Source organism: Xenopus laevis, chromosome 6L, assembly GCF_017654675.1.
Source record: "Xenopus laevis strain J_2021 chromosome 6L, Xenopus_laevis_v10.1, whole genome shotgun sequence".
In the NCBI taxonomy this organism is placed as follows: Eukaryota; Metazoa; Chordata; class Amphibia; order Anura; family Pipidae; genus Xenopus; species Xenopus laevis.
Window position 1 is genome coordinate 90664426 of NC_054381.1, and position 25022 is coordinate 90689447.

At 37.5% G+C, this 25022-nt stretch overlaps 2 protein-coding genes across 2 annotated transcripts in view; one reads left to right on the forward strand and one right to left on the reverse strand.

Annotated features, from left to right (window-relative positions):
• The window catches only part of wrnip1.L (Werner helicase interacting protein 1 L homeolog), a 41965-nt gene extending 21667 nt beyond the window's left edge, over positions 1-20298 (reverse strand). Inside the window, 3 exon segments of the mRNA NM_001095718.1 lie at positions 11574-11806; positions 14664-14855; positions 19708-20298. Coding sequence (NP_001089187.1) covers positions 11574-11806; positions 14664-14855; positions 19708-20298 — 1016 coding nt within the window.
• The window catches only part of mylk4.L (myosin light chain kinase family member 4 L homeolog), a 97315-nt gene continuing 84058 nt past the window's right edge, over positions 11766-25022 (forward strand). The window contains exon 1 of the mRNA XM_041566264.1: positions 11766-11847. Within this exon, the coding sequence (XP_041422198.1) occupies positions 11813-11847 (35 nt within the window). The 5' untranslated portion in view covers positions 11766-11812. The remainder of the gene's footprint in view (positions 11848-25022) is intronic.

A 25022-nucleotide genomic window follows, 5' to 3' on the forward strand; every position in this document is an offset into this window, starting at 1 on the left:
ACCACTCATCCCTTAATCAATTAAAAAGAGGTCTGAATGCCATATGTTGAAGGTTCTCATTAAAAAAAGTGAACATGGATACTTGTACAAGTATTTTCCAAAACTTCAAATAGTCAGGCTTTATTACAGAAAAAAAGTGAAAAGTTGCTAGAAAAAAGTAAGAGCTGGCGAGCTTTTCTAGAAGTCAATGGGAATTGTCTGAAGCAATGTATTCATTTTCCCAGTTCATTAAACATTCAAGTTTTTCAGCCTCATTGAAAATCAATGAAACAATGGATTCTTGCCAACTTGCCACTTTTTCCCAGGAAAAATATCAAACTCAACTATTAAGTTTGACTTAGTCTTAAATAAACTAGCATATAAGTGGTAAAAAAAAACCCCACAAAAAGTTACAAGTACATCACCAATTGCCATCTGCACCTGTTAACATGTATTCATTGTTTTGGCAAAAAAGGATGCTTCTTCTAGCCAATGAGGGGGAAAAACATATTTAGGGGGGTTGTTTATCAAAGGTTAAGTTGTTTTTTCACCCAAAAGGTTTGAGTTTTAGAGGGATTTTCGGGATTTATGTCCTGAAGCCGGAAATATCTTTAATCCAAAAATATACCATCTAAAGCCATTTGAAGCCGTTTGTAGCCTTCGTGATGTTTGGGTTTTTTCGTGGGGGGTGCACTTTGAGGGTTTTTTTTCACCGAATACTCAATAAATTATAGTATTTGGGGTTTCCTCCGAATGCACGGATTCGAGTTTTTTTTTAATTCAAGTTTTTTCATAATTAAGTAAACATTCCAGTTGTGAGTTTATTCGAGGTATAAAACACCTCACAAACTTAACAAGCTCGACCTTTGATAAATAACCCCCTTAATGTCGCAGCTGAAAAATGCAGAGCAACAGCTTGTATCATCTTTTATTTATATAGTGAAAGTAAATTACACTAATTTTTAATGGTGGGAAATATGTAAATAATATGTAAATAATTATAAAAGCAATATCTGGCACATGAATACAGATGGCACAGCAGCGCTTAGAGCGATTGCTAGTGCCAGGTGGTCTGTTTCCTGTGCATCCTACCCCATTATTGGGTAACAACAGCATGTTAAAAAAACAAGGTACCACAGCAATGCTCTCCCTTAACCACAACACAGAGAAAATGGAGCAGATGGAAAGTCTCCAACATGCGTCAGTGTAGGGACAAATATAACCATGTTCTGTCTAGGGACACAGTTCTGGCAGCTGCTCAATAAAAGGCCCATGTTTATTGCTCATATTGTAATGGAATCTACTGAAACGCCCCATTTAACTTGTAACAACGCTGCAACATTCTACTTGATGCCAAAAGTCAACTTGATGCCATAAAAAATGACATGCTGTCAACTTCAGACTCCTGCGGGTGGGGGGAAAGGATTAACACAATCCCGGGGTCTTCCCTAAATAAGCATTAATAGTAATACGCATTAACAGTAATTAAACCCTAAACTATTACATCCACAAAAGACTTTATAGCTGGCAGGTTCAAGATCAGAGAAGGGGGGGGGGGTAAACGTCTTTGTGAACAAACTACTAAACTGCTATAAACTCAAAATATAGAGAAGAAATTAAATCAGGGCATGTTATTTTTTTATATACAGTTTATGTTATGCTTTCCATTCTGAGTTAGTGCTAGAGTGTTCAATTGTCAGAATTATATACCCTCACATACCCATTAAAGAAATCACTTCCTTTTCCAGATTAAAATGAAAACAGCAGCAGGAATTGTTTTGTCATCTGTATGAGAGTTTTAGAATTAAATATATTTAAAAGCATACAGAGATATATATAGATATAGATATAGATATATATATATATATATATATATATATATATACTAAATCAAAATTTCACATAGATCTGAGCCACACCTAAGGGCATCGGCCGACTAGGTGATTTGTCGCCTGAGAGCAACATATCGCAATTGGAAATAACTGAAATCTCTGGTGGTAAAACCAACATATTACGAAGTTGCCTGAAGTTTCCTCCAAAGGCAACTTCATGCAACTTTAGAATATGTTTGTTTTACTGCCGGCGATTTGTTATTTCCAATGGAGACACATTTTCGGGAGATTTGTCACTCCCAGTCATGGACGACAAATTTCCTCGTCGCCCACTGCTCTAAAGTAAGTAAGTTTAAAAAGGCATACTTTCACCTTTAGGTTAACTTTTTGTATATTATAGAATGGCCAATTCTAAGCAACTTTTCAATTGGCTTCCATTATTTATTTTTTTATACTTTTTTAAATTATTTGACTCTTTCCAGCTTTCAATTGGGGGTCACTGACCAAATCTAAAAACAAATGCTCTGTAAGGCTACATATTTATTCTTATTGCTACTTTATTACCGATTTTTCTATTCAGGCCCTCTCCTATTCATATTCCAGTCTTAAATCAATGCATGGTTGCTAGGGTAATTTGGAGCCTAGCAACCAGATTGCTGAAATAGCAAACTGGAGAGCTGCTGAATAAAAAGCGAAATAACTAAAAAAACACAAATAATAAAAAATGAAGACCAATTGTAAATTGTCTCAGAATTTCTCTCTCTACACCTTTAATTATATCGTTAGCCACATCACCATATGGTTCAAACACTGACAGTGCTACCCTGCATTCACAGGTGGCTCCCAGTCCAAGTACGTAATACTACATGCTACAGGCCGATGTCATTTGTTAATTGGCAAAGAGCATCCTGTTCTGTCTGATAATCATTTCTCATTTTTTGTAATATTCATTTGAAATAAGCCATTCCTGCTACTTATGCACTGGAAAGGTAGGACTAAGCAGAAGAGTACTCTTTCCTCTTCATTTATATGAAAAGAACAGAGAGCAAAAGCAGGTCAGGCAGTGGTGAATCCATTTGGAGCTTTATACAAGCACCTGTCTTGGAGAAATTTATTTACATATTATTACACTACATACTTATTTTAGAGATACAACATGCAGATGTAAAAGGGGCAATATCATCCTACAGGCAGACAGGCTTGCAAGCATCCATCACTATTTGTAACATATACAAACATTAAACCTATTGAACAAAAAATGCACATGGAAAACTATACATTTCAAGCCAGATCCAAAAATAATTTTTTCTTGTCAGAGTATTTACCAGGGGAAACCATGGTTTTACTTAAAAAAAATCTTATTTTCACAACTCCATAATATCATTTCAGAGTGGAATAAAACTGCCAGAAAGCTTATCCCCAACTTGCAATCAGGGATTATAAATTTGGAGGTGGCAGTGCCTCTACTGAACTCGAACACTCCAAAGAAAAGAATGGCGATTAACTGCTCAAAGAACACATGTATCTGCACTGATAAACAAATGTGGTAAACATTTACTGGACTCTCAAGAAAAGTGTTAATGTGTTAATGGTAACAGTAGTCTAAAGATAGCAATTTAAAGGACAACTAAACCCTAAAAATTAATATGGATAAAAATGTCATTTTATATACTGAACTTATTGCACCAGCCTAAAGTTTCAGCTTCTATATAGCAGCAATGATCCAGGACTTCAAACTTGTCACAGGGGGTCACCAACTTGGAAAGTGTCTTTAAGGGAATTAGTGATAAAAAGAAGAAGCAAGAAACTTTTTTATACCAACATTTTTTTGAAGCAGGCCATAGGACATCACAACTAAGATGGCAGGTGCTAGAATAAATACATACATCGAACCAAAATCTAAAGATAAGATTGGCACAACGTGAGGCTTACTGGATATGGCTGCTGCAAACTCAAACACCGAGGGGGTTAAATGAGGAGTTTAGCCTGAGATCTTATTTGTAACAATGTACCATTCGGTTTGAAATTATGTTGCTAATTTGTTTCCATCTTTCTACAGATTCTCCTAAGTTGATAATTTTTTCGTTAGAAAAGGAAAGGTATGATTAATTCTTTCCTATATTGTTTAAAATAATTTTTTTGAGTATGTTTTTTAATTTGAGAAAAGATTTTCTTGTAACAAAATATTGTGTGAACAAAATGTTTTCAAACTTTTCAGGTGTTTGGACTTTACCTTGAATAATGGATATCTTTATTATTGGATGGACTCTGGACTTTTATTATAATCCAAGGAATCCTTTTGATTGTTCCTGATTGATATGTAAATTTTCTTACCATGTGGGTGGTGTTTAAGATTTTTTACTTATTTAATGGTGGAGGTGGGAGGCACAGATCACCTGACGAAGGGGTACGCCCCCGAAACGTTGTAACCTGTTTGGCTTGGCATTAAACACGGGTAATAACCCTTGAGCAGATTTCGTGTGCTGGATTCATTCTACTTATTTACCATTTTTTGGAGGTGCCGTCCTCCTATGTTCCATGCACCGTGAAAAGAGGGAACAGGTGTGCATCTGCATTTCGTTTGGCTGAAACATTTACTGGTAACAGTAGTCTAATGGTAACAGTAGTCTAAAGCTAGCAATTTAAAGGACAACTAAACCCTAAAAATTAATATGGATAAAAATGTCATTTTATATACTGAACTTATTGCACCAGCCTAAAGTTTCAGCTTCTATATAGCAGCAATGATCCAGGACTTCAAACTTGTCACAGGGGGTTACCAACTTGGAAAGTGTCTGTGACACCCACATGCTCAGTGGGATCTGAACAGCTGTTGAGAAGCTAAGCTTAGGGGTCATTACAAATTATCAAGCAGAAAATGATGTTTGTTTGTATTATAAACTGATGCTCCAAGGCTGATAATTAAATTCTTAAGCTAGCTGCACTGGATTCTGTGCTGTCATGTAGTAATTATCTCTTAATTACTAATCAGCCTTGTGACATTTATATTCTATATGTATAGTATATTTTGAGGGGTCCCGGAGCTCAGTAAGTGACATCAGTACAGCACATGTACAGTGAATCAGCAGAAAAGATGGGGTAGTTACTGGGGCATCTCTGGAGACACAGATCTTCCCTGCTAAAGGGTTGTGGTTGCCTTGGGCTGGTACAGAAGCTCACAACATAATGTACATTTCTAGCCTACTTTTTTACTTAAGCTTTAGTTCTCCTTTAAGCAGTACTACAAATGTTATTGCATATAACCAAGTACTCAAGCATAATGGATAATGTATGGCACAGATAAACATTGTTACCAATACAAGCAATATAAAGTTTAATCTGTTCTCTATTTTTAATTGTATTGCCTTCCATGTTACACTTAACTATACATTTAAACAGTAATTGGTTTTGATTATAAACAGTACATGAACGCATAGTGTCATGCTTTATCCTGCCTTGATAATATACTATAATTCAATGTTCTTAATACCGATGTGATTGTGCTGAGGCCAAAATAGAAAAGTCATAACTTTTCAAGTGGATTCCATATAGAATCATAAAAATAGTCCTGTTCTGGCACTTTAGGAACAGCATAGCTAACATTTCTCTCTCTTCTCTCTTAAGATAAGATAAAACTGTTTGTCTGTGCAAGTCTTTATGTCATGACAGAGAAACATTTTAAAAAGAATACACACACACACACATATATATATATATATATATATATATATACACCACAGTTGGCTCATCTCGATTTCATGAGGTCATTTAACTGAAGGCTTCTATTTGTTTTAGATTACATTTTTTTGAAATACAAAGTCACGAGTTGTACAACAAAAACAGGATTGGAGCAGAGTTTGGGGAAGGAAAGGACCAAATGTATTCCAGCTTCAGATATGAGAAACTAAAAACTCATCGTAAACAAAATTACTGTATTGCAGACTGCTTGTTCCCAATTATCACAAATCCTCAAAGTGTCACATTACAGCTAAATATCAAGTACTGATTTGTGTGTTATGGACACTGTATCTATTAAATAAGGATATACTATCCAGATTTCTTTAACACCAGTTGCTTTCACATGTCCCAAGTCACTCTATCATAGGCAGCAAAACATTTGGCTTCAGTAGCTATACTGTATTTTTTGTCTGCAAAACCTTGTGTGATGCAGGGAACGACTGGTAGAGAGTCAAATTTCCGTTACCTTGCAATTGTAGGATCTAGTAGGAAGTAGAATGTGATTAACATATAGAAATTTATATAGGATATCAAAATCCATAGAAAGCTCCAAAAATACCAGTTAACAGGCACCCAGTTCTGTTCTGTGAATTACAGGTAGCCCAGAAAGGTATGAATTTAGGGCATCTCCTTGCTCTTTGCAATGTAACTAGCACAATGGACAAACCACATGAGAGTTTTTAATAATCTTAAATATTGATACATTTAACTTACAGTATTATAAATGTAACTTTTTTAGTGACACAGCACTAGAATAAATGGCACCTGAATAAAAATACCATAGGTTTGATTGTAGCCCAGTCACTATGGGGTAGAACTGGATGTGATCTACTTACATACCACTATGGGATTGGCATTGTAACAGCTGTTTTTACTGATGATAAGGACGGAGTTCATTGGAAAGAGTTGAACTTGATGGACCTTTGTATTTCTCCAACCACATTGGCATTGTAACCGATATCTTTCTTTTTCCTGATGCTAATAACTGGGTTTATTGACAAGAAATGAATTTGATGGACCTTTGTCTTTCTCCCAACCCAATTAACTAGGTAACTAGGTATATTCTGGACAAAAACAACATAAATACTGGTTATACACTACAGAGAATTTTGATTACAGTTTACTTATATTTTATTAAAGGGTGAAATCTCACTATTATGCTTTAATTTGTCTCTAAAAATCCACTCTGTGCAGCTCCACACAGGAAGACGCCGTGTCAGTGGAGCTACAGGGAAGACTGTGCAACAGCAGATCCACTCTGTGTGCCCCTGGCATTACGGCTACAATACATAGGAGATTTTGATCAGACTTTGTGGGTCAGACTTTATCTGACACACAAATTCTTGTCATGCAAGAGCATTTGATTTTGTGAGATGCGACAAATTGGGACCACCCTGCTGTAATGTACCATAGCCTAAATAAGAGACATAACGGACATAACCTAAATAACGGGTATCACGGACATAACCTAAACAACGGACATAACGGGCATACTGTTTGGACCGGCTGCTCCCTCCCCCGGGGGCAGCGGTGGAGCCGGTCCAAATGGGGGAGCCGGGGCCAGTGGACCCCACGATTTGTCCCCCCAGGGCAGACCTCGGCTTTCACCTCCCAAGCTGGGTACCCCACCTCCGCCCTGGCACCACATGCAGCCTACACCGGAGCTGCCTTCAACAGCCCACGGGACCTTTTATTTGGCGGACACGGTTTCACAGAGGGAGCAGCAGCTGCATGCGGGGGGGGGGGGGTGAGCAGCACGGCTCACCAAGAGAAGCCCTTCCTCCTGGGGTTGCCGGCTAGCTGGCCATAGATGTTGAGATTTTTAAAAGATCAGATCCTGATCGTGAGACCACGATCTTCTCAGAACAATCGTACGAATTGACCATCAACTAAAAAGACCAATTTGCCAGGAAAACAAACGGGAGCTGCCTGCTTGGCCCTGCAAACATAGATAGATTGCACTGGGACCGACCGATCAATTTCCTGACAGATGTCGGCCGAAAAATCGTAAGATGTACGATCGTTCGAATCCCACTAACCGCACTATAATTTCGAAGGATTGGTAGGGCTTCCCTAAAATCGGTCGTTCGGCAAGAAGAATCGTCGCGTCTATGGGGAGCTTAGGGTTGGATGCAAGTTTGCGCAGACTGGAAAGAGTCAGTGAATGGGGGAGAAGCGGCCGGTAAATGGAATGAGAGAGACAGGGAATGAGGCAGGAGAAGGCTGGGTTGGGTCTCCCCAGCGGTCTGTACGGTCTCCCCAGCATTGGTATCTGCCCAGCTCCGTATAATCATGCTCAGTCCCAAGCGCAATCGCCCAGCTGGTTCACTTCAATGGGGAGCCTGCTGACATCGCCTTCCTACTGCTGCTCCGGGGAGGAGGATGAAGGAGATCGGGGCAGAGGACATGATCTCAGTGAATAGTCAGGGAGGAGAAATCGAGCGCCGCAGGACGGATGGTCGCCCTGACGCCTTTTCTGAAGAGGAGCGGAAGTGGAGTTTCTGTAAGTTATTTCTTAATAAAGGCTTTGCTATTTTAAATTTTAATTTGTCTTAGTGGATTTTTTTCGTTCTATTCGAACTAATTTTTTTGTAAAAATTTTTGATGTTAATGGTCCTTTAATAGTTATTCAATTCGTCAGGTAAAATAAGCTTAAACGGATAAATGTATTTTTGTATTTTGGCTTACATATTAGCTACAGTCCTCTGATACCTTACCGTTAATACATTTGCCAACACTAATGACAAAATTCAGAACTTTACACTTGTGTCTGTGCAGATACTTTCATTTTGCCAACAAATGGTTTTGGAAACTGGCAGACAGTTGCAAAGTTCTCTGTCCATTTCAGACTTGGCAACAGTCTGGCAGTTTCCAAAATAACAACATATATCAAGTTGAACAGCAGTGGATGAACTTTGCACTTCATAATACCTTTATAAGCAGTTTACTAGGATTACCATGAAAAGAATGTTTGTGCATATAATTACAATTTTACCATCACATACAAGGAGAATCTGAATTTTAATCTAATTAGAGAAATATTTACCTCTGTATTAAGTTATTAAAATTGCTTCACATTAACAAATTTTCCTTTTTCAGTCTAAAATTTTCCACACATCTATAACATAATACTGCTTAGGTTATTAAACTTTTCATCATTTGACTGGTTACCCAGGATGCTCGGGACTTTCTGCAATTTGGATCTCCATAGCTTAAGTCTGCTAAAAAGTCATTTAAACATTAAATAAGCACAAGCACAAGTTTGTTTTTCCTCCAATAAGAATTAATTAATTCAGTGCTTTCTGGATAATGGGTTTCTGAATAACAGATCCCATACCTGTGCTATTATAAAGATAACAACTAAAATTGGAGAGTGGAAATTATAATTATATAACATCTGTAGAACTGCAGTGGAGATAGGGGAGATCTTGTAGAAGGTATTGTGAGCTGATAATTTATACAAACAACTCTTAACTGTTTAAAAAATCGGATTTCTTGAACTTTCACATAGTGTATTTACTTAGTAAATGCTTTTAGTTATGATTGGTGCCCTTTAAGACAGGGAGTAGTTACCTAAATTCAAACAAGGATTCATGTTACAGTACTAATAATTCAGCAATATTACTATCACAAAATCTATGTGGCAGTAGCACCCACAAACCAGCAAAATGTACCAAAATGTAGGTATCGTAATTCCTACTAATTTATATTGCCTGGGAAATCTCTCTCCCTTGGAAAAGTATTTATTTGGAAAAAAGCCAGCCTGCAAGACTGTAGTGTAGGGAATGATACTGGTCTATGATTAAGCACCTCAGGGTGTGAAAAATATCAAACTAATCCCACTCACTGATGGCATATTATTTCTTTTGAACAGCCCAATTAAGATTTGACTTTTTATGTGAAAACACTGCAGCTGCATGGTCTTTTTCAACCCAGACTTGAGTATTCCAATGCTATACTGAGAGAGTACTAGCACATAAATTATGATAATTAATTATAATTGTATAGTTAAGCTACTCGATCTGCCCCTTTATGTTGCAACATTATATTCATTAACACATTGCAAAATGGTTATAATCTATTGTTTAGAATTCCCTCATGCATTCACAGAAGTGCATATAAATACAACTAATAAAAACATACAAAAACAGTATCATGCAATGAAATACAGTATACCTGTATGATGATAAAGATCCTTTTTTCCCCCATCACTCATACTTGCAGTGCAGCAGGAAAGAATGACTGAAGCTTACCAAAACACAGCTCACATGGCTGAAGGCAAAGAAAATTACTAGCCTTATGTTACATTTTGAAATTTAAAAAAATATTTTTTCTTTTGAAAACTAGATTTCACTGTAGTATTCTGCTTCAGGATTTCTGGTTATGTGTTTTGGGAGAAAAAAATATTTTCCCATGGCAGTATCTCTCTAAAAAGGATCTAAACACCCCCAAAAATAATTGCAATAAAAAAGTGCTCATTGATCTTCTGAGCACTTTTGTAATACATTCGATTTATTTTTTCATTGGTTTCTGAGATATTAGCAGTTTTAGACACTTTTAGACAGCTTATAGCAGGCACAGCTCTTTTTGAAGAACCAGAATGTCCTGTCTATGCACTTTCTCTCTTCCTGTATGCAGTTAAATCTTGGACTGCTGAATCTCAAAATCCTATTAGCAATCTAAAATGCAAATATAGCAAACTGCTATAAAGAGAAATTGAATATAAAGTAAAGAAGCAACAGAATATGCTTACATCATTTCAACATCAATGGGTTTAAATTCTATTAAAATTTCTGGCAAAAGAGATTCTTAAAAAAAGTCCATTATCTCTGTATTGGGACGGAGGGAGTTATTGGAATATTCTTCTGCCACTCAGTGTTCTTTAGTACTTGTTTAGTAATATTAACAGCACTAGTTAGGAGCACTAGTTAGGAATCCATAGGTGATGTGTAAAGGGAACATCCAAATGGCACAGTCAGAAAAGACTTTATGACAAACAATACTATAAAACATTAGTAATGATATTCTACAAAGTAAAGTATATCCAGAACAGGTTGCATGGCCTTACTGTGTGGCTTATGAGCCAAAATGTTCCAATGCTCCATAGTTTTTATTTTAGATTTCTTCTGATGGAGAGTATAGACACAGGCTCCTTATATGCTATTCGGATGGGCGCAATAGGTCATAACATAAACCCTCCCTCAGACAACCTGAACTGCAAGAAATTATCTTTCCCTTGTCACTGGAAAAATATCCTGTTAAGTCTGAAATCACAAGAATGACATCTTCTTTTAATAACTTCCTTTAATAATCGGATGTTACTGCTCCATGAAACGCAACTGGATGTAGTTTAAAATACTATCCTGATGCATAACCTGTCTGCATTACATATACAAAGAAAACTAGTAATATATTACCTACATAAAAAAAAATTATATTTGTTTAGCATTAAAATAGACTGAAAGAACTGAGGAAATCCCTCCTAGGAAAAACCCCCAGTAATCTGATGCTTCGCATGCAGTAACATTTAGTGCCTCAATGTTTCCAAAACAACACATTTGTACAGCCATCCCCAGCTGTTTTATTTCAGTCTGTATGGGGGGGGGGCAACTCTACTTACTGTCTGGTTACAGGACAACGTTTCAATCCAGGATAAAAAGACCTTAAAAACAAAATCTTTTCCCCAATTAACGGTCTATAGTGAGCAGTCTGAAATTAGATTTTTTTTTTATTTCCAGTTAGCATTCAAATTACATTTCACTCAATATATTGTATACAAAATAATATTTATTTTTGTGAAGCAGACTGCATTAGATCTGCTTAATTAACATTTACTTCACAAATATGTTCTCGGTTAAATCAATTAATGCATGCTTATTTAGGTCCATTAAGATTAATCACAGTTTCACTGTCACAGGTGGCTGCTCCACCTTCTTCCCTTTGCTCCCTCCCCTATTCTGGATACTTGACAGGTCAGACCCCTCTTTTTCTTTGTATCAATGCTTGCCAGTTGCTGTTACTTACTCTGAAACATCGCTGCTGCTTCCAACAAGCTGCTCTCCGTCTTTTAGGACCTTTAACCCCAATGAATCTACTGCTCGCATCAGTATAGTCTCCATCGCTTCCACAGACAGTTTCTCCAAGACAATCACACGACATCGACTCAACAGAGCAGTATTCACCTGGAAAGAAGGATTTTCTGTGGTGGCCCCAATAAGTGTAATTGTTCCACACTCAACGTGAGGAAGGAAGGTGTCCTAGGAATGGGAGGAAAGCAGAAAAAGCACCTTAAACAAGAGTAAGTATAAAGAAAATATTTGAAAATTTACTCAGAAAAAACTACTCAGAAAAAAACAATGAGAATGAAGTGCTGAACTTGAAATTAAATGCCCATCTTAGATAAGCTAGATGGGTCTCTAGTATGCAGTTGTATTATAGCACAAATATTTTACATACACAGGTGTTTGGCAGATGCCCATCTCCCTATAAGAACCTAATTTTAAGTTTTCCCTTATTTTTAATTGTTGTTTTGTGGTCCCACATTTTCCTGGATTTTACACCATTTTCCCCTGAAAAATGAAAAATGGGGGTTCTACTGTAATTTCCTTTTTCTCTGTAATAATAAAACAGTACCTTTGCACTTGATGCTAAATAAGAAGCTAAATCAATACAGTCAGCAAAAAAATTCTATTTGGTTTAATGTTTAAATTACTTCTAGAAGTATAAAGATCCAAATTATGGAAAGGTCCCTTAGGTCCCAAGCATTTTGGATAAATTAACTACTTTTTAGTCTGAAGATTTTTAATTCTTTTATTTGAAAAACAAAAAAAAAAAAATCCTCTGCTAGGTATAAAAGGTTATACACATAACCCTGATAAGAAAATGGTTCTTTTTTATTTAATTTCCTAAATTAAAAATGAAGACATTTAATTTAATGATAAGGCTTTTCGGACTTCCCTCATTTTAGGATTGTGAGATATTGATTGTATGGATGTGAAAAATGTTTAATTTTGGCAAGAAAAAGGAAACTTATCTCCAAATATGTTGGAGATATAATTAAGGGTGAAGACAAAGATAAATGTGCATGCAGAACATTCCATCTCTGTTTATTTTCTTGGCATACCGCTCGCATACTGAAGCACTTTCCACTGATAACTAAAAGGCCACTGTCTATTTAGGACGTCTAGATATGCACTTTTACCATAAACGATGAGAAATATCTTTCAGCCACAGTAATATGGATCCTTACACGAATGAATACATTCAAAATTGGCAGAAAATAATGTTTTCAAGTACTCTTAGCTTCACATAAACCTAATGTTCAGGAGCTTTGGGAGAACAAATGCCTAGTCCATTCAGTTTTGTCTATGTGTAATTACATTTCTAAAGGACCCTTGTTTGGGCTTTGAAGATATATTAAATGAAAATAAAATCCTATCTGTGTTTAGCTAATAATGTGAAGAGCTGAATACATGTCAGTTGTTACAACAGCTCAATGATAATAAACTAAATACTCCAAATGCCCCACATCTTTTCTGAGCATCCCTTGTTCTAAAAGTAGGACAGTTAAAATCACTGGAGGTGCCAAATGTTAGAATGAAGAAATGGAAGAAGACGATCACTCCATGGTGCTCATACAAAAGTACCCCAGGCTGGTGCAGTTTTTTGCTAAAAGGAGCACCGGTCTGGGGTATCAAGTAAGCTATTAACATTTGCCCCCCCCCCGGGATATACAAGCTATAAAATTGCAAACAAACAGAGAGAAAGGTGCTTAATGCATATGTGTTCTTTGTTCAGATTTTAACAGCTCTACCGGTTATATTCACTAAGGAACCACTGCTTAAAACTATACTTATTTGTCCTTTCTCAATTAGTACTGTATTTTGCTACTAAAAGAGAGCTCTATATGCACAGAAAGCAAGAAATAATGTGAGGTGTTCCAAGCAACAACTAAATTAACTGCAAGCCTTTACTTGGCAAACACACAAGAAGATGCCAGCAACAGCTTTTTACTTTGATTTAAACTAAACCAAAACCAATAATATATGATTATGTTTAAAAAGGTAACTAGCAATGCTACATGCTGGTTGCTATAGGTCTGGGGTTTCCCAAACATTTTTTTTTACCAGTGAGCCACATTCAAATGTTAAAAAAAAGTTGGACAACAACACCACAAGTTTACAAATAGTTTCCGGAGTGCCAATTATGCTGTGGTTTACTATTGGTAGCTCCTATGTTTACTGGCAGCCCACAGGAGGCTCTGTTTGGCAGTACACCAATTGTATATGCAGCCAAAACTTGCCCCAAGCCAAGAATTTAAAAATAAGCTACTGTTTTGAGGCTACAGTGAGCAAGATCCAAGGGGGGTGAGCAAAATGTTTCTGAACAAGTCACTGATTGGGGACCACTGCTATAGGTTATTAAACCTGCAAAACACTTGCATGTATCATCATGTAATCAAAGTTCTTTAATTCCTCATTGTGGATTATGTAATAAAATGTTCTGCAGTAATAATTGCTTATAGAAACCAGTCACCAGGTAGTAATACCTGGACACGTGTTCATCTTATTCACTGCCATATTACTGTACCTGGGCAAAAGTGGTTTTCTTTTATTACATATAGGGGCAGATTTATCAAGGGTCGAATTTCGAAGTAAAAAATACTTCGAAATCCGACCATCGAATTGAAATACTTTGAATTTAAACGATTTTAGCATACGATCGACCGATTTTACTTTGATGTGTGAAGACTTAGGAAAATGGTCTAGAAGGTCCCCAAAGGCTAACATAGCACTTCGGCAGATTTAATTTGGCAAAGTATTGAAGTCGAAGTTTTTTTAAAGAGACAGTACTTCGATTATCGAATGGTGGAATATGCAAACGATTTTACTTTGAATCGAATTTGAAGTAAATTCGAAGTCGTAGTATCCTATTCGATTAATAATTTTTTTACTTCGAAAATTCCCTCGAATTCACTTCGACCCTTGATAAATCTGCCCCATAGTATATGTGCATTTAACACATTGTTAGCTTACCCCAAGCACTAAGACACTAAGATATATGTAAAAATGTTGCCAATACAGTAACAAATATCCTCAGAGAAGTATATTGTACCTGTTGCATCTTGTTGAAACGATGAATTTCATCCACAAAAAGAATAGTTTTCCTCTTAAAAAGCCGCTGTTCATTTTGGGCTTGCTTGATAAACTCTCGCACATCACTGGTAGAAGCACTTGTGGCTGAAAGGGTCACAAACCTAGAGCTGCTCTTCTGGGCATTCTTGGCAATTATATGGGCCAATGTGGTCTGAAAAATAAGGTCAATTCTTCTTAATTATTAATTTTAAATATCTCATTATTGCATTCAAACTTTACGTAAGTTAGCTAGTATGTTATAGAATGGTCACTTCTAAGAAACTTTTCAATGGTCTTCATTATTTCATTTTTATAATTTTTAAATGATTTTCCTTCTTCTGACTCTTTCTAGTTTTCAAACAAATGCTCTGTAATGCTACACATTTATTGTTATTGCTATGTTGTATTACTCATCATTCTATTCAGGCCCTCATCTATTCTTATTCCAGTCTCTTATTTAAATCAATGCAAGGTTGCTAGGGTAATTTGGACCCTAGCAACCAGTTAGCTGAAACTGCAAACTGGAGAGCTGATGAATAAAATGCTAAATAACTCAAAAACCACTAATAAAAAAAATGAAAACCAAATGCAAATCGGCTCAGAATATCTCTCTCTACGTCACACTTAAATACCGTATATACTCGAGTATAAGCTGACCCGAGTATAAGCCGAGGTACCGAATTTTACCTACGAAAACTGGGAGAACTTATTGACTCTAGTATAAGCCTAGACACAACTACAGCCCTGTCTCCCAGCAGCGCACATTCTGCCAAAGCGACCCCCCCAGCGATCAACCGGACTTCTTTGCAAAGTTGATGGTGACAGAGAATTGCCAAACGGATTACTGTGTGCATTGTCCCACTGTCCCACTACCATGTGCAGAGGGTGCTGTTTGATATTGCCATCAGTTAATCTTTCGTATAACCAACAGAGGGCGCTGTGTGATATTGCAGTCACTGTTATTCTTTCATATAACCAACAGAGGGCGCTGTGTGATATTGCAGTCACTGTTATTCTTTCATACAATACAGGATTACCACGCTTGCACACCCTGGCTCTCCACGATAAGATGACCCGGTGCACTGTGAAGGAGGCTTTGGCAACCTCAATAGTACGAACGAAAGAAGATTTCACTGGCACACAAAGGTTCTTTCAAGCAGGTACAAGCCCTTGCTAAGTTTATTTTGCAGAGGTGCAACGTTTCGGGGTGAACCCCTTTATCAAGTATCAAGCATGCTTGATAAAGGGGTTCACCCCGAAACGTTGCACCTCTGCAAAATAAACTTAGCAAGGGCTTGTACCTGCTTGAAAGAACCTTTGTGTGCCAGTGAAATCTTCCTTCATTCTTTCATACAACCAACAGATGGCACTGTGTGATATTGCAGTCACTGTTATTCTTTCATACAACCAACAGATGGCGCTGTGTGATATTGCAGTCACTGTTATTCTTTCATACAACCAACAGAGGGCATTGTGGGATATTGCAGTCTCTCCCCAAGTGTACTGTTGGTATAGGAATGATTAAAAGTGACTGCAATCTCAGCTACTCGGGTCGGGTACCGCTGACCCGAGTATAAGCCGAGGTAGACTTTTTCAGCACATTTTGGATGCTGAAAAACTCGGCTTATACACGGGTATATACGGTAATTTGTTTTTGACTGACCATTAATGCTCATAGTCAGCTTTATGTTTATTCTTTATCCACTTTGTTTAGCATTATCCATTTGAAGCTAGGGGCTAAAAGCTGGTCCCTTGTGCCTTATTTAATGTTTATATGATTTTCTAGTTGAAAATTATGAAAAATTATGAAAAGAACAGTTATCTGGAAAACCCCAGGTCCCGAGCATTTTGGACAACTAATCCCATACTTGTAGTAGGAATTCAATGCAAACTGAAAGTCTCCTTAACAAATACTTAAGCCAACCGAGGAGCAGAAGTGAGCATTTTTACTATCCATTTTTTAGAATATGTCAACCGCTATGAGAATGATCATCAGGCCTGAAGATCTACAACATGCCAAGTGATAGAGTAGGAGGAATTTTCTGTGGTGTTGTTGCAGCGCAAGCAGCAAATTCTTTTAGATCAGGGAGTATATGTAGAAGCAGCAACCACTTTTTGAACCTATTAGTGGTCATAAACCCTGATTATAATTACTAGCAGGGTAAATGATAATGATTTTCCAAAAGTTTATTTAAAAAAAAAAAAAGCAAAGAAAAAGTAATAGCTATCATTTGCAATGTCTTATAATTTCTTAATCAATCCAGGATGGGATGGTTTTCACATCTCCTACCTAGCTCAAGTAAACATTAGTGACACTGGTGCAATACATTTTTTCTAATATCCACATGGGAAGTACATAAACAAATCTTGATAGCCTATAATGTATAAGATGCCTTTATGTAGACAAAACTTCATAAGGAACTCCTGTAACTTTGGGTTGTCAGCAGACCCAGACTGGGATTCAGAATTGGCCCTGGCATTTCACATATGCAGAAGCCCGGCAGCCCCCCACAAGCCCACTAAATAGTGCATGTCTATGGCGTCTTACAGCAGCCCCTCTGGTATTTGACTCTACAGATCTGAGCCTGGAAACTGCCTATTACAGGAGTTGGTCATTTTGAGTACAGGAGCTGAAGACACAGAATTTGACCAATAGACTAGAAATGAGGTCCTGTACCAATATAATGACAACCTCTGCTACAAACGAAACCTTTGGTCTTTATACACCTATATGTAGACACTTTTATTCTATTCCAGGTTTGCTTGATTTACTTGCAAGCGATTAGGAAACGTGTCTTAAAAACTAAAAGCAAAGGTCACAAGAAGTAATCGTTAACACCACTAAATTGCTTTCATCTCTCACTGCTGCAAGTCACTGCAAATGACGGGTGTCAAAACACTGTTGGTATTTTCTTGCAGGATGAAATTACACTCAGTGCATTGATTCTGAATACACACAAATGCACTAATGATACCATCTGGGACTGCACGTTAGTCTCATTTGATCTTCTCCCTGTCCTCAGAAAGCAAGTAAACACCTGTCATAATTCTAGGTTCTCCTCCTATGAGCTACATATCTGCATCTCGCTTCTCAATTCCCCCCCCCCCCAAAAAAAAGTTTCTATAGACCACAGGCATGAAAGGATTGCTGGTTCTAGAGGAACAGCTAAAGGTGGCTGCATTTCAGAGAGAGGGTGCTAATAATAAATAATCTTTGCTATGTAATAACTATCAATACATTACATTCTTACCAGCTCACACATATTGCTAATTTATTTCAGAAACAGAACACTAGACAACTTTTTTAAACATCAAAAGAAAAAATATATATATATATAAAATATATATATATATATATATATATATATATATATATATATATATATATATATATATATATATATATATGTTTGGTGTGTGGGAAAAAATCTTGATAGCCTGTGATGTACAAGATGCCTTTATGTAGACAAAACTTCATAAGGAACTCCTGTAACTTTGGGCTGTCAGCAGACCTGGACCTGCACGTTTGAAATCACACTTTATGTAAATACGCAGCGTATTTTAAATACGTCGTCCAAATTCAATGAGAACAATGAGAAGTGCATGTTGGGAAAAGAATCCTACATGCTGAAAAACGCATGTTCACGGTCGCATGTGTTTTCAGTAGCGTATTTACGCCTGGCTGTTTTTTTTGTTTTAAAAACGCAAAGTAAAAATGCAGCAAAAACGCCACGTCTGGCCTTGCCCTAAGCCTAGCCCCCTGCTCTCCTGCTGAGCTTTCTGACTACTTTGCTGAGCTGACAAACTACTGTTACTTACATTACAGCAACCAGCTGTCCTCAACCTGCATCCTAAAAACCCCACAATTCCCTGCACACGTGTTTTAATAAGGAACAGAACATCCAGGTGCAATGCATTGTGGGTTATGTAGTTCCTGCATGCTGTCTGTAAGCTGTGGCGAAGTTGTAACAATTTGTAACATAAGTGTTTTAGTCCCTCCTTCCCTGCCAGGATTTCAAATGATGCAGAAAGAGAATAACTGCTAAACAGCTGGATTTCAGCATAGAAATTTGCATTTATTCATACTTTTTGAACAGATAACTGTGATAGGTATATTAGGGGTTTCTGTGTTATGTGGGCCTCTTTAACAATTTTGGTTTGGAAGCCAGAGTCCCCCTTTAACAACTCCTTTAAGGGCACAAATAAAGTATCTTCACAATAATATTTGTTATCACAACAAAAGAGGTACAGATGCACAATCATAGAAGAGTGGTTAGATATGTTGATAGATGGATGAAAAGACAGACAAGATACAATTTCTCAGTGATCTCCAATTTAAATTTGTCATGCCCACAATACAGAGCATGCTACTTGCTTAGATATGATGAGATATGCATGATTTATATTACGTATTGCATGCAGTGAGTATAGCATCTCACTTCTTATTAGGGGTGCACCGAATCCAGGATTCGGTTCCGGATTCGGTCGAATCCTTCTGCCTGGCCGAACCAAATCCGAATTTGCATATGCAAATAAGGGGCAGGGAGAGAAGTAGCATGACTTTTTGTCACAAAACAAGGAAGTAAAAAATGTTTTCCCATTCCCACGCCTAATTTGCATATGGAAATTAGGATTTGGTATTCAGCCAAATCTTTCGAGAAGGATTTGTGGGTTCGGCCGAATCCAAAATAGTGGATTCGGTGCATCACTACTTCTTGTACCATCTTTTTAATATATTCCTGGTCCTGTTAAAAAAAGATTTCTCTTTAATTTATTTTACATCTGCAGAGATCCAATATTGTACCTTGGGTTTTTTACAGTATCTGAACACACCTCTATTGAAATGGCTGTTTGTTTGTTTTTGCTATACAGCTGTACTGTATTTGATCTTATAAATACCTTGGTATTCCCTAAGCACCTTTTTGGGTTATCCTGTCCTGTCCGAATCCTAAAATAGTGGATTTGGTGGATCCCTAATTTGAACTACCGTCTTCAAATGAATTTACGCTGCAAAGCAAACTCACCTTGCCACAGCCAGGAGGTCCCCAGAGTATAATGGAAGGAATGTCATTTGCTTGAAGAAGATTCCTAAGCATGGTGTTTTCTCCTAACACTTTGTTCTGACCCATATAGTTATTAAGGGTAGTTGGTCTCATTTTATCTGCCAAAGGTTTACCATCCAGTTTTTCAGACAGATTATTGGGTTTCTTGGCATCTGGACTAAGGCTGTGTTGGGGAAGACAGGTGCTGTCATCACCTTGACTATGAAGAGCCTCAGCAAAAAACACACTTCCCCCCTGCTTCCTGCTACTGGGAGAAGCACATTCAGATGGCCCATTAGGAGTTCTTGATTTGTTAAAAAGAGGAAACGTGGAACCCACTGGCCCAAGGGGATTCACAGCAGGATGATTCACCTCTATCCCTCCTGTTTTTTCATTCGGATTAAGGCGTCTTTTCTTACCAGGCACACCCCCAACAGGCTTCTCCTGCAGGCATGAGTCTAAATGGGAATTAATCTGCCCCGCTGCCATCTCTAGACGGCATACCGGGCACTGCACTTTGTTATCGAAACTGCCGACTTGTGAGGTACTAAGAACCCCAGCAGACTGAGCCATCCTAGTATGAGCGGACAAAATGGTGACACAGTGCTTTCTAAAGTCTGCATACACTTATTAATCGTACACGGACAGAGAGACTAGATTCTAACCTAACAGTAAATATCCCGCGAAAAAATTCAGCAGCTGCCTCTTCCGGCTACTCCTCCTTTCGCTTCAGTCATCAGAAGCTGCCGAGACTGAGGCACTACGGGAATTGCAGTCCATGTTTAGACGCTCCACCTCGTGTGGTACTGCAGGCTGACTTTGCGGTCGCTCACTCTTCTTGGCCTTTTTGTCGGATATCTGTCCACCAGTTCTTATAGTCAGCACGTCCTATATAGTGTCTCCAATTAATTTTATAAATATAACCGAATGCCTCATAACAGTACTTGATGTATAATACGTGTTCTGAAAAAGACTGTTTAACATAGCACTCATTTCACAGAGAAGTTTCCCACAGGAGAAGCATTGTCTACTGATACCTGGAACATGTTATTGTACCTTTACAATGGCTATTGCTATTCATAACCGATATCGAAAATGCGTTAACAAAATTAATTTTTTTAAGTAGAATTTGTGTAAAAACATAACATATGCTCAAATTTTACAAAGCTGCATGGTGGGGCCAAAAGAGGACTGCATTTTTCATTGATTCACTACCATGTGATATTAGATATCAATTAGGCTGCAATTCTCTGGGGAAAAGCATGTTTTAAAGGAGATATTTTATGTAAAAAAACAAGAAAAGTTATGTTTCTGGTTACTTTATTGAAAATGCCAGCTAAAACTCTACTAGTCCAGCCAGGTCCGGACTGAGAATTAAAATAGGCCCTGGCATTTCAGGTACACAGAGGCCCAATCAGCCCACACAGAGGCCCAAACGGCCCCACCAGCCCACTAAATAGTGACTTTCTTTGACACCTTATAGCAGCTCCTCTGGCACTTTCCAGAACCCACATATTGGCAGTCCAGGCCTGAGTCCAGCCCATCTGTTCTATTTACTGCTGCCTCCTTTCCCAGGCTGTGCAGGGGAGCCATTGGCACTCTGCACTGTAGGATAGGAACCAATCAGCAGCTAGGCTGACCTGATAGGGAACTGAATCCTGTCTTTGCTTGTGTGACTGCAGGGCTGTGATTGTCTGTCCTCCTACTGTGCTTCTGACAGGGACAGTTAGAACACGCCCACCCCTCATTTTAAACTGGGAAAGGGACTAGAAAGAATCTGCGGAGCTCTAATAAAGGGGTTATTTTTAAAGATAATATAAATTTTTAGCCCAAAACAAAATTGGTACCATATATATATACATTATTGCCTGCAAAATGAAGGGTTTTCCATTTATCCTATATGTCTCTTTTAAAAGCTGCTACAGGTAGCATAAATTAAAATGCCCCAATGGGCCAGTTCCTATGATTCTTAAGGTTAACATCGGATTATTTTCTCTGCTGTTGCATTTGTGCTAGCAAAACATTCCCATTGAGTGATAGAGGTGACAGGCAGATGCCATTATTCTATACGGGGAGTAGCAGTTTTAGGTGCGTCTCTGCTGGTTGAAATATACCAGAAGTGGAAACGCCTCATACAACATTATCACTATAGATCTGTTACCACTAGTCAATTTACAAATGAGGAGAGCACTTCACGTCACTTCAGATCGTGTAAATTAACTAATAGATGTTGGGATAGAGGTATACCCAGAAGAGGATTTGATGCATTCCTGACAAGCTAAAAAGGCACTGCGGAGAACGTTTTTTGCTTATTTCAAGATCTGTTACCACTATTGCAAGTAGAGTATAATGTCTATGGGTTCTTAAAGACGCAATGTACACCCTTTTTCAACATTCATATAATGAATGAATAGTAAATAAGCCCCAAAATGACACAGGTGCCTCAGCCACCACTAAATTATTAATCCAGTTTTTTGCACAATAATTCAGTCACATCCACTGCCATGAAGTATTCACCCTACACACATCAAAACAGATAATCAGATCAAAATGGGCAACATTTGGTCTGAGCCCCTAGTAGTCTATATGGTATTTCAATAATCATATTTCCAGAAATCAGTTTGCAATGGGTGCTCTCAATTTGTACAAATAGTTATAGTGGCATTGATACCAATACCAATAGAAAAGGCTTGGTTATAACCCAATTAAATAGTTATAACTAAGACCATTAAACATAGTGTCTATAGTAGACAGCATATTATTCTATCTTTTGGTGCATTTTGTTGCATTAACTCGTTTGCTACCTCAGAGACACTCTGATATCTGTACTAGCTGGAGCCACGTCGTCACGTCTCACTGTGTATTTGTATACTGCTCAGATGACAATAAAGTTTACTTTGACTGACTGGAGAAATTAGTTCCTAATTTTTTTTTAGCAGTTTCAAAGTGCATATTTATTTAGGCTGAGAATACCCAGCTATTAGTGAGAGATACACACACTGAACACTTGTTTTTTGCAACATCTTGCTTATATAATATAACATTACTATTAACTAATGTAGCCATAAAAACCTAATATAACGTTTAAAATAAAACATGTGATGCAAATCAACTAGAATGCAGCTAAATAATAATAAATGTATCAGAAGGCATGGAGTGATATAATTCCAGATAAGGCAAATGCTGTAATAGACTCCTGAGGGATAGAGAACATACAATAGTAAAGGCCTTTTTGATTTAGTCACAGACAGAGCATTTCCTTTATATTTTTAATGGAAATTAGTGTATCATCATATACATACAGTATATACCTGCACAGATATGTTTACACAAACCTGACTGTGGCTGAAACCATAACCCAGTCCTATTAAAGTATTTGTCAAATTAATTTAATTGTATTTTGAATTCTACTGGGGCACTTTCCAGTCATCTGTTAAATATGCTGACCAATAGGCATTATCCTGCACAGTTATTTTTTCAATACCCTAGGAGACCAAAAGGCCTTCCTACCAGTCAGCACATCCGTCCCTGGGGCTATTACATAGTTACATAGTTAAGTTGGGTTGAAAAAAGGCCAAAGTCCATCAAGTTGAACCCCCCCAAATGGAACCCAGCATCCATACAAACCCACACTCACACCAACCCCCCCTACACTCACATAAACTATTTAAACCAATATCTATACCATATATCCAAGCCACTTTTAAATGTGTGCATGCTCAGCATAGTCCATCCTGATAAATTGAAACATGTGGTGCTACGTCATGACAATAGTGTGTCACCTTAGGTGTCGAAATTTTAAAATAAAGCGTTCCCTGACACTCTTTCATTGGCCAAGCTGGCTATGTTTGTTCTTATTTTAAACCCCAGTTATTGGCCCAATACCTGTTTTCCTGACTCTTTTCCTGACTGTTCACAATCACTGCCTTGCCTTGATTACAATATTTTTTAACCCGTGTCTGAACTTTTCTTTGGATCAAACTCCCCTATGTTCACCTTCTCTCTGTCGGTCCACAGCAGAAGTTCCAGGGTCCCAAAGGGTGTCAGTAAAGACCAGTTCCAGCAAACCTCTCCTACTCACTAAAGAGTACAATCTTTAAAGCAGTCCTGGAGTGCCTGCTACTGAAATCATGACATATTTGATGTTTCCCAATATATCATTCTGAGCATAATAGAGAAGAGCAGACTTTAAGGCATAAAATCAAAATGCTAATTAATTAATACCATTACCTGTTACTAGTTAACTGTTTACATAAATGACCCAACACTGTAATTAATTAATTGGTTCTTCATCATTGATAGACCTAATTTTAGCACAGCTACACAATACAATATATTATGCTTTTTATAAATCAAAAGAGTAAGGCAATAAAAGAAGGAGTGTAACCAACACATTTGGGCATATTTAATAAAGAGAGAATTTTAACTGCCAAAGTTCATCTCACTTCATTATTTGTTAAGTTAAAATATATTTAATAAGAATCGTAAATACATTGTAGCGAGAGAAAAGTGGTGAATTTTCTCCTGCCAAAAATTCCAAGTGAAAATTCCCCAGTGTATTTCTCCCATACAATTGTATTGGTGAAATTTACACCTTAAAGGAATGGTTCAGTGTGAAAATAAAAACTGGGTAAATAGATAGGCTGTGCAAAATAAAAATGTTTCTAATATAGTTAGTTAGCCAAAAATGTAATATATAAAGGCTGGAGTGAACAGATGTCTAATAAAACAGCCAGAATCCAAATTCCTGCTTTTCAGCTCTAGCGACTTGAAGGGAGGCCACATGGTACATTTCTGTTCAGTGAGTTTGTAATTGACCCTCAGCATTCAGCTCAGATTCAAAAGCAACAGATATGACCCATGTGGCCCCCCCTCAAGTCTCTGATTGGTTACTGCCTGGTAACCAGGGTAACCAGTCAGTGTAAACCAAGGGAGCTGAAAAGCAGGAAGTAGTGTTCTGACTGAAATGTTATACATCAAATCACTCCAGCCTTTATACATTACATTTTTTGGCTAAGTAACTATATTAGAAACATTTTTTATTTTGCACAGCCTATCTATTTACCAAGTTTTTATCTTTACACTGAACAATTCCTTTAAAAAAATGACATGAAATATTATCAAGAAGGAGGTGATCTAGATAGTGTGATGAAAAATTGGTGGCTCCATTATGGTAGTTTGCCAGTCTGAACCTGGAAACATTTTTCTTGAAGAAAATTCATTCTTGTATTCTTGGTTAATTGTTGAATACATTTCACCTGATGAAAAGATGTGAATGTTTACAAGAGAGCCTGTTC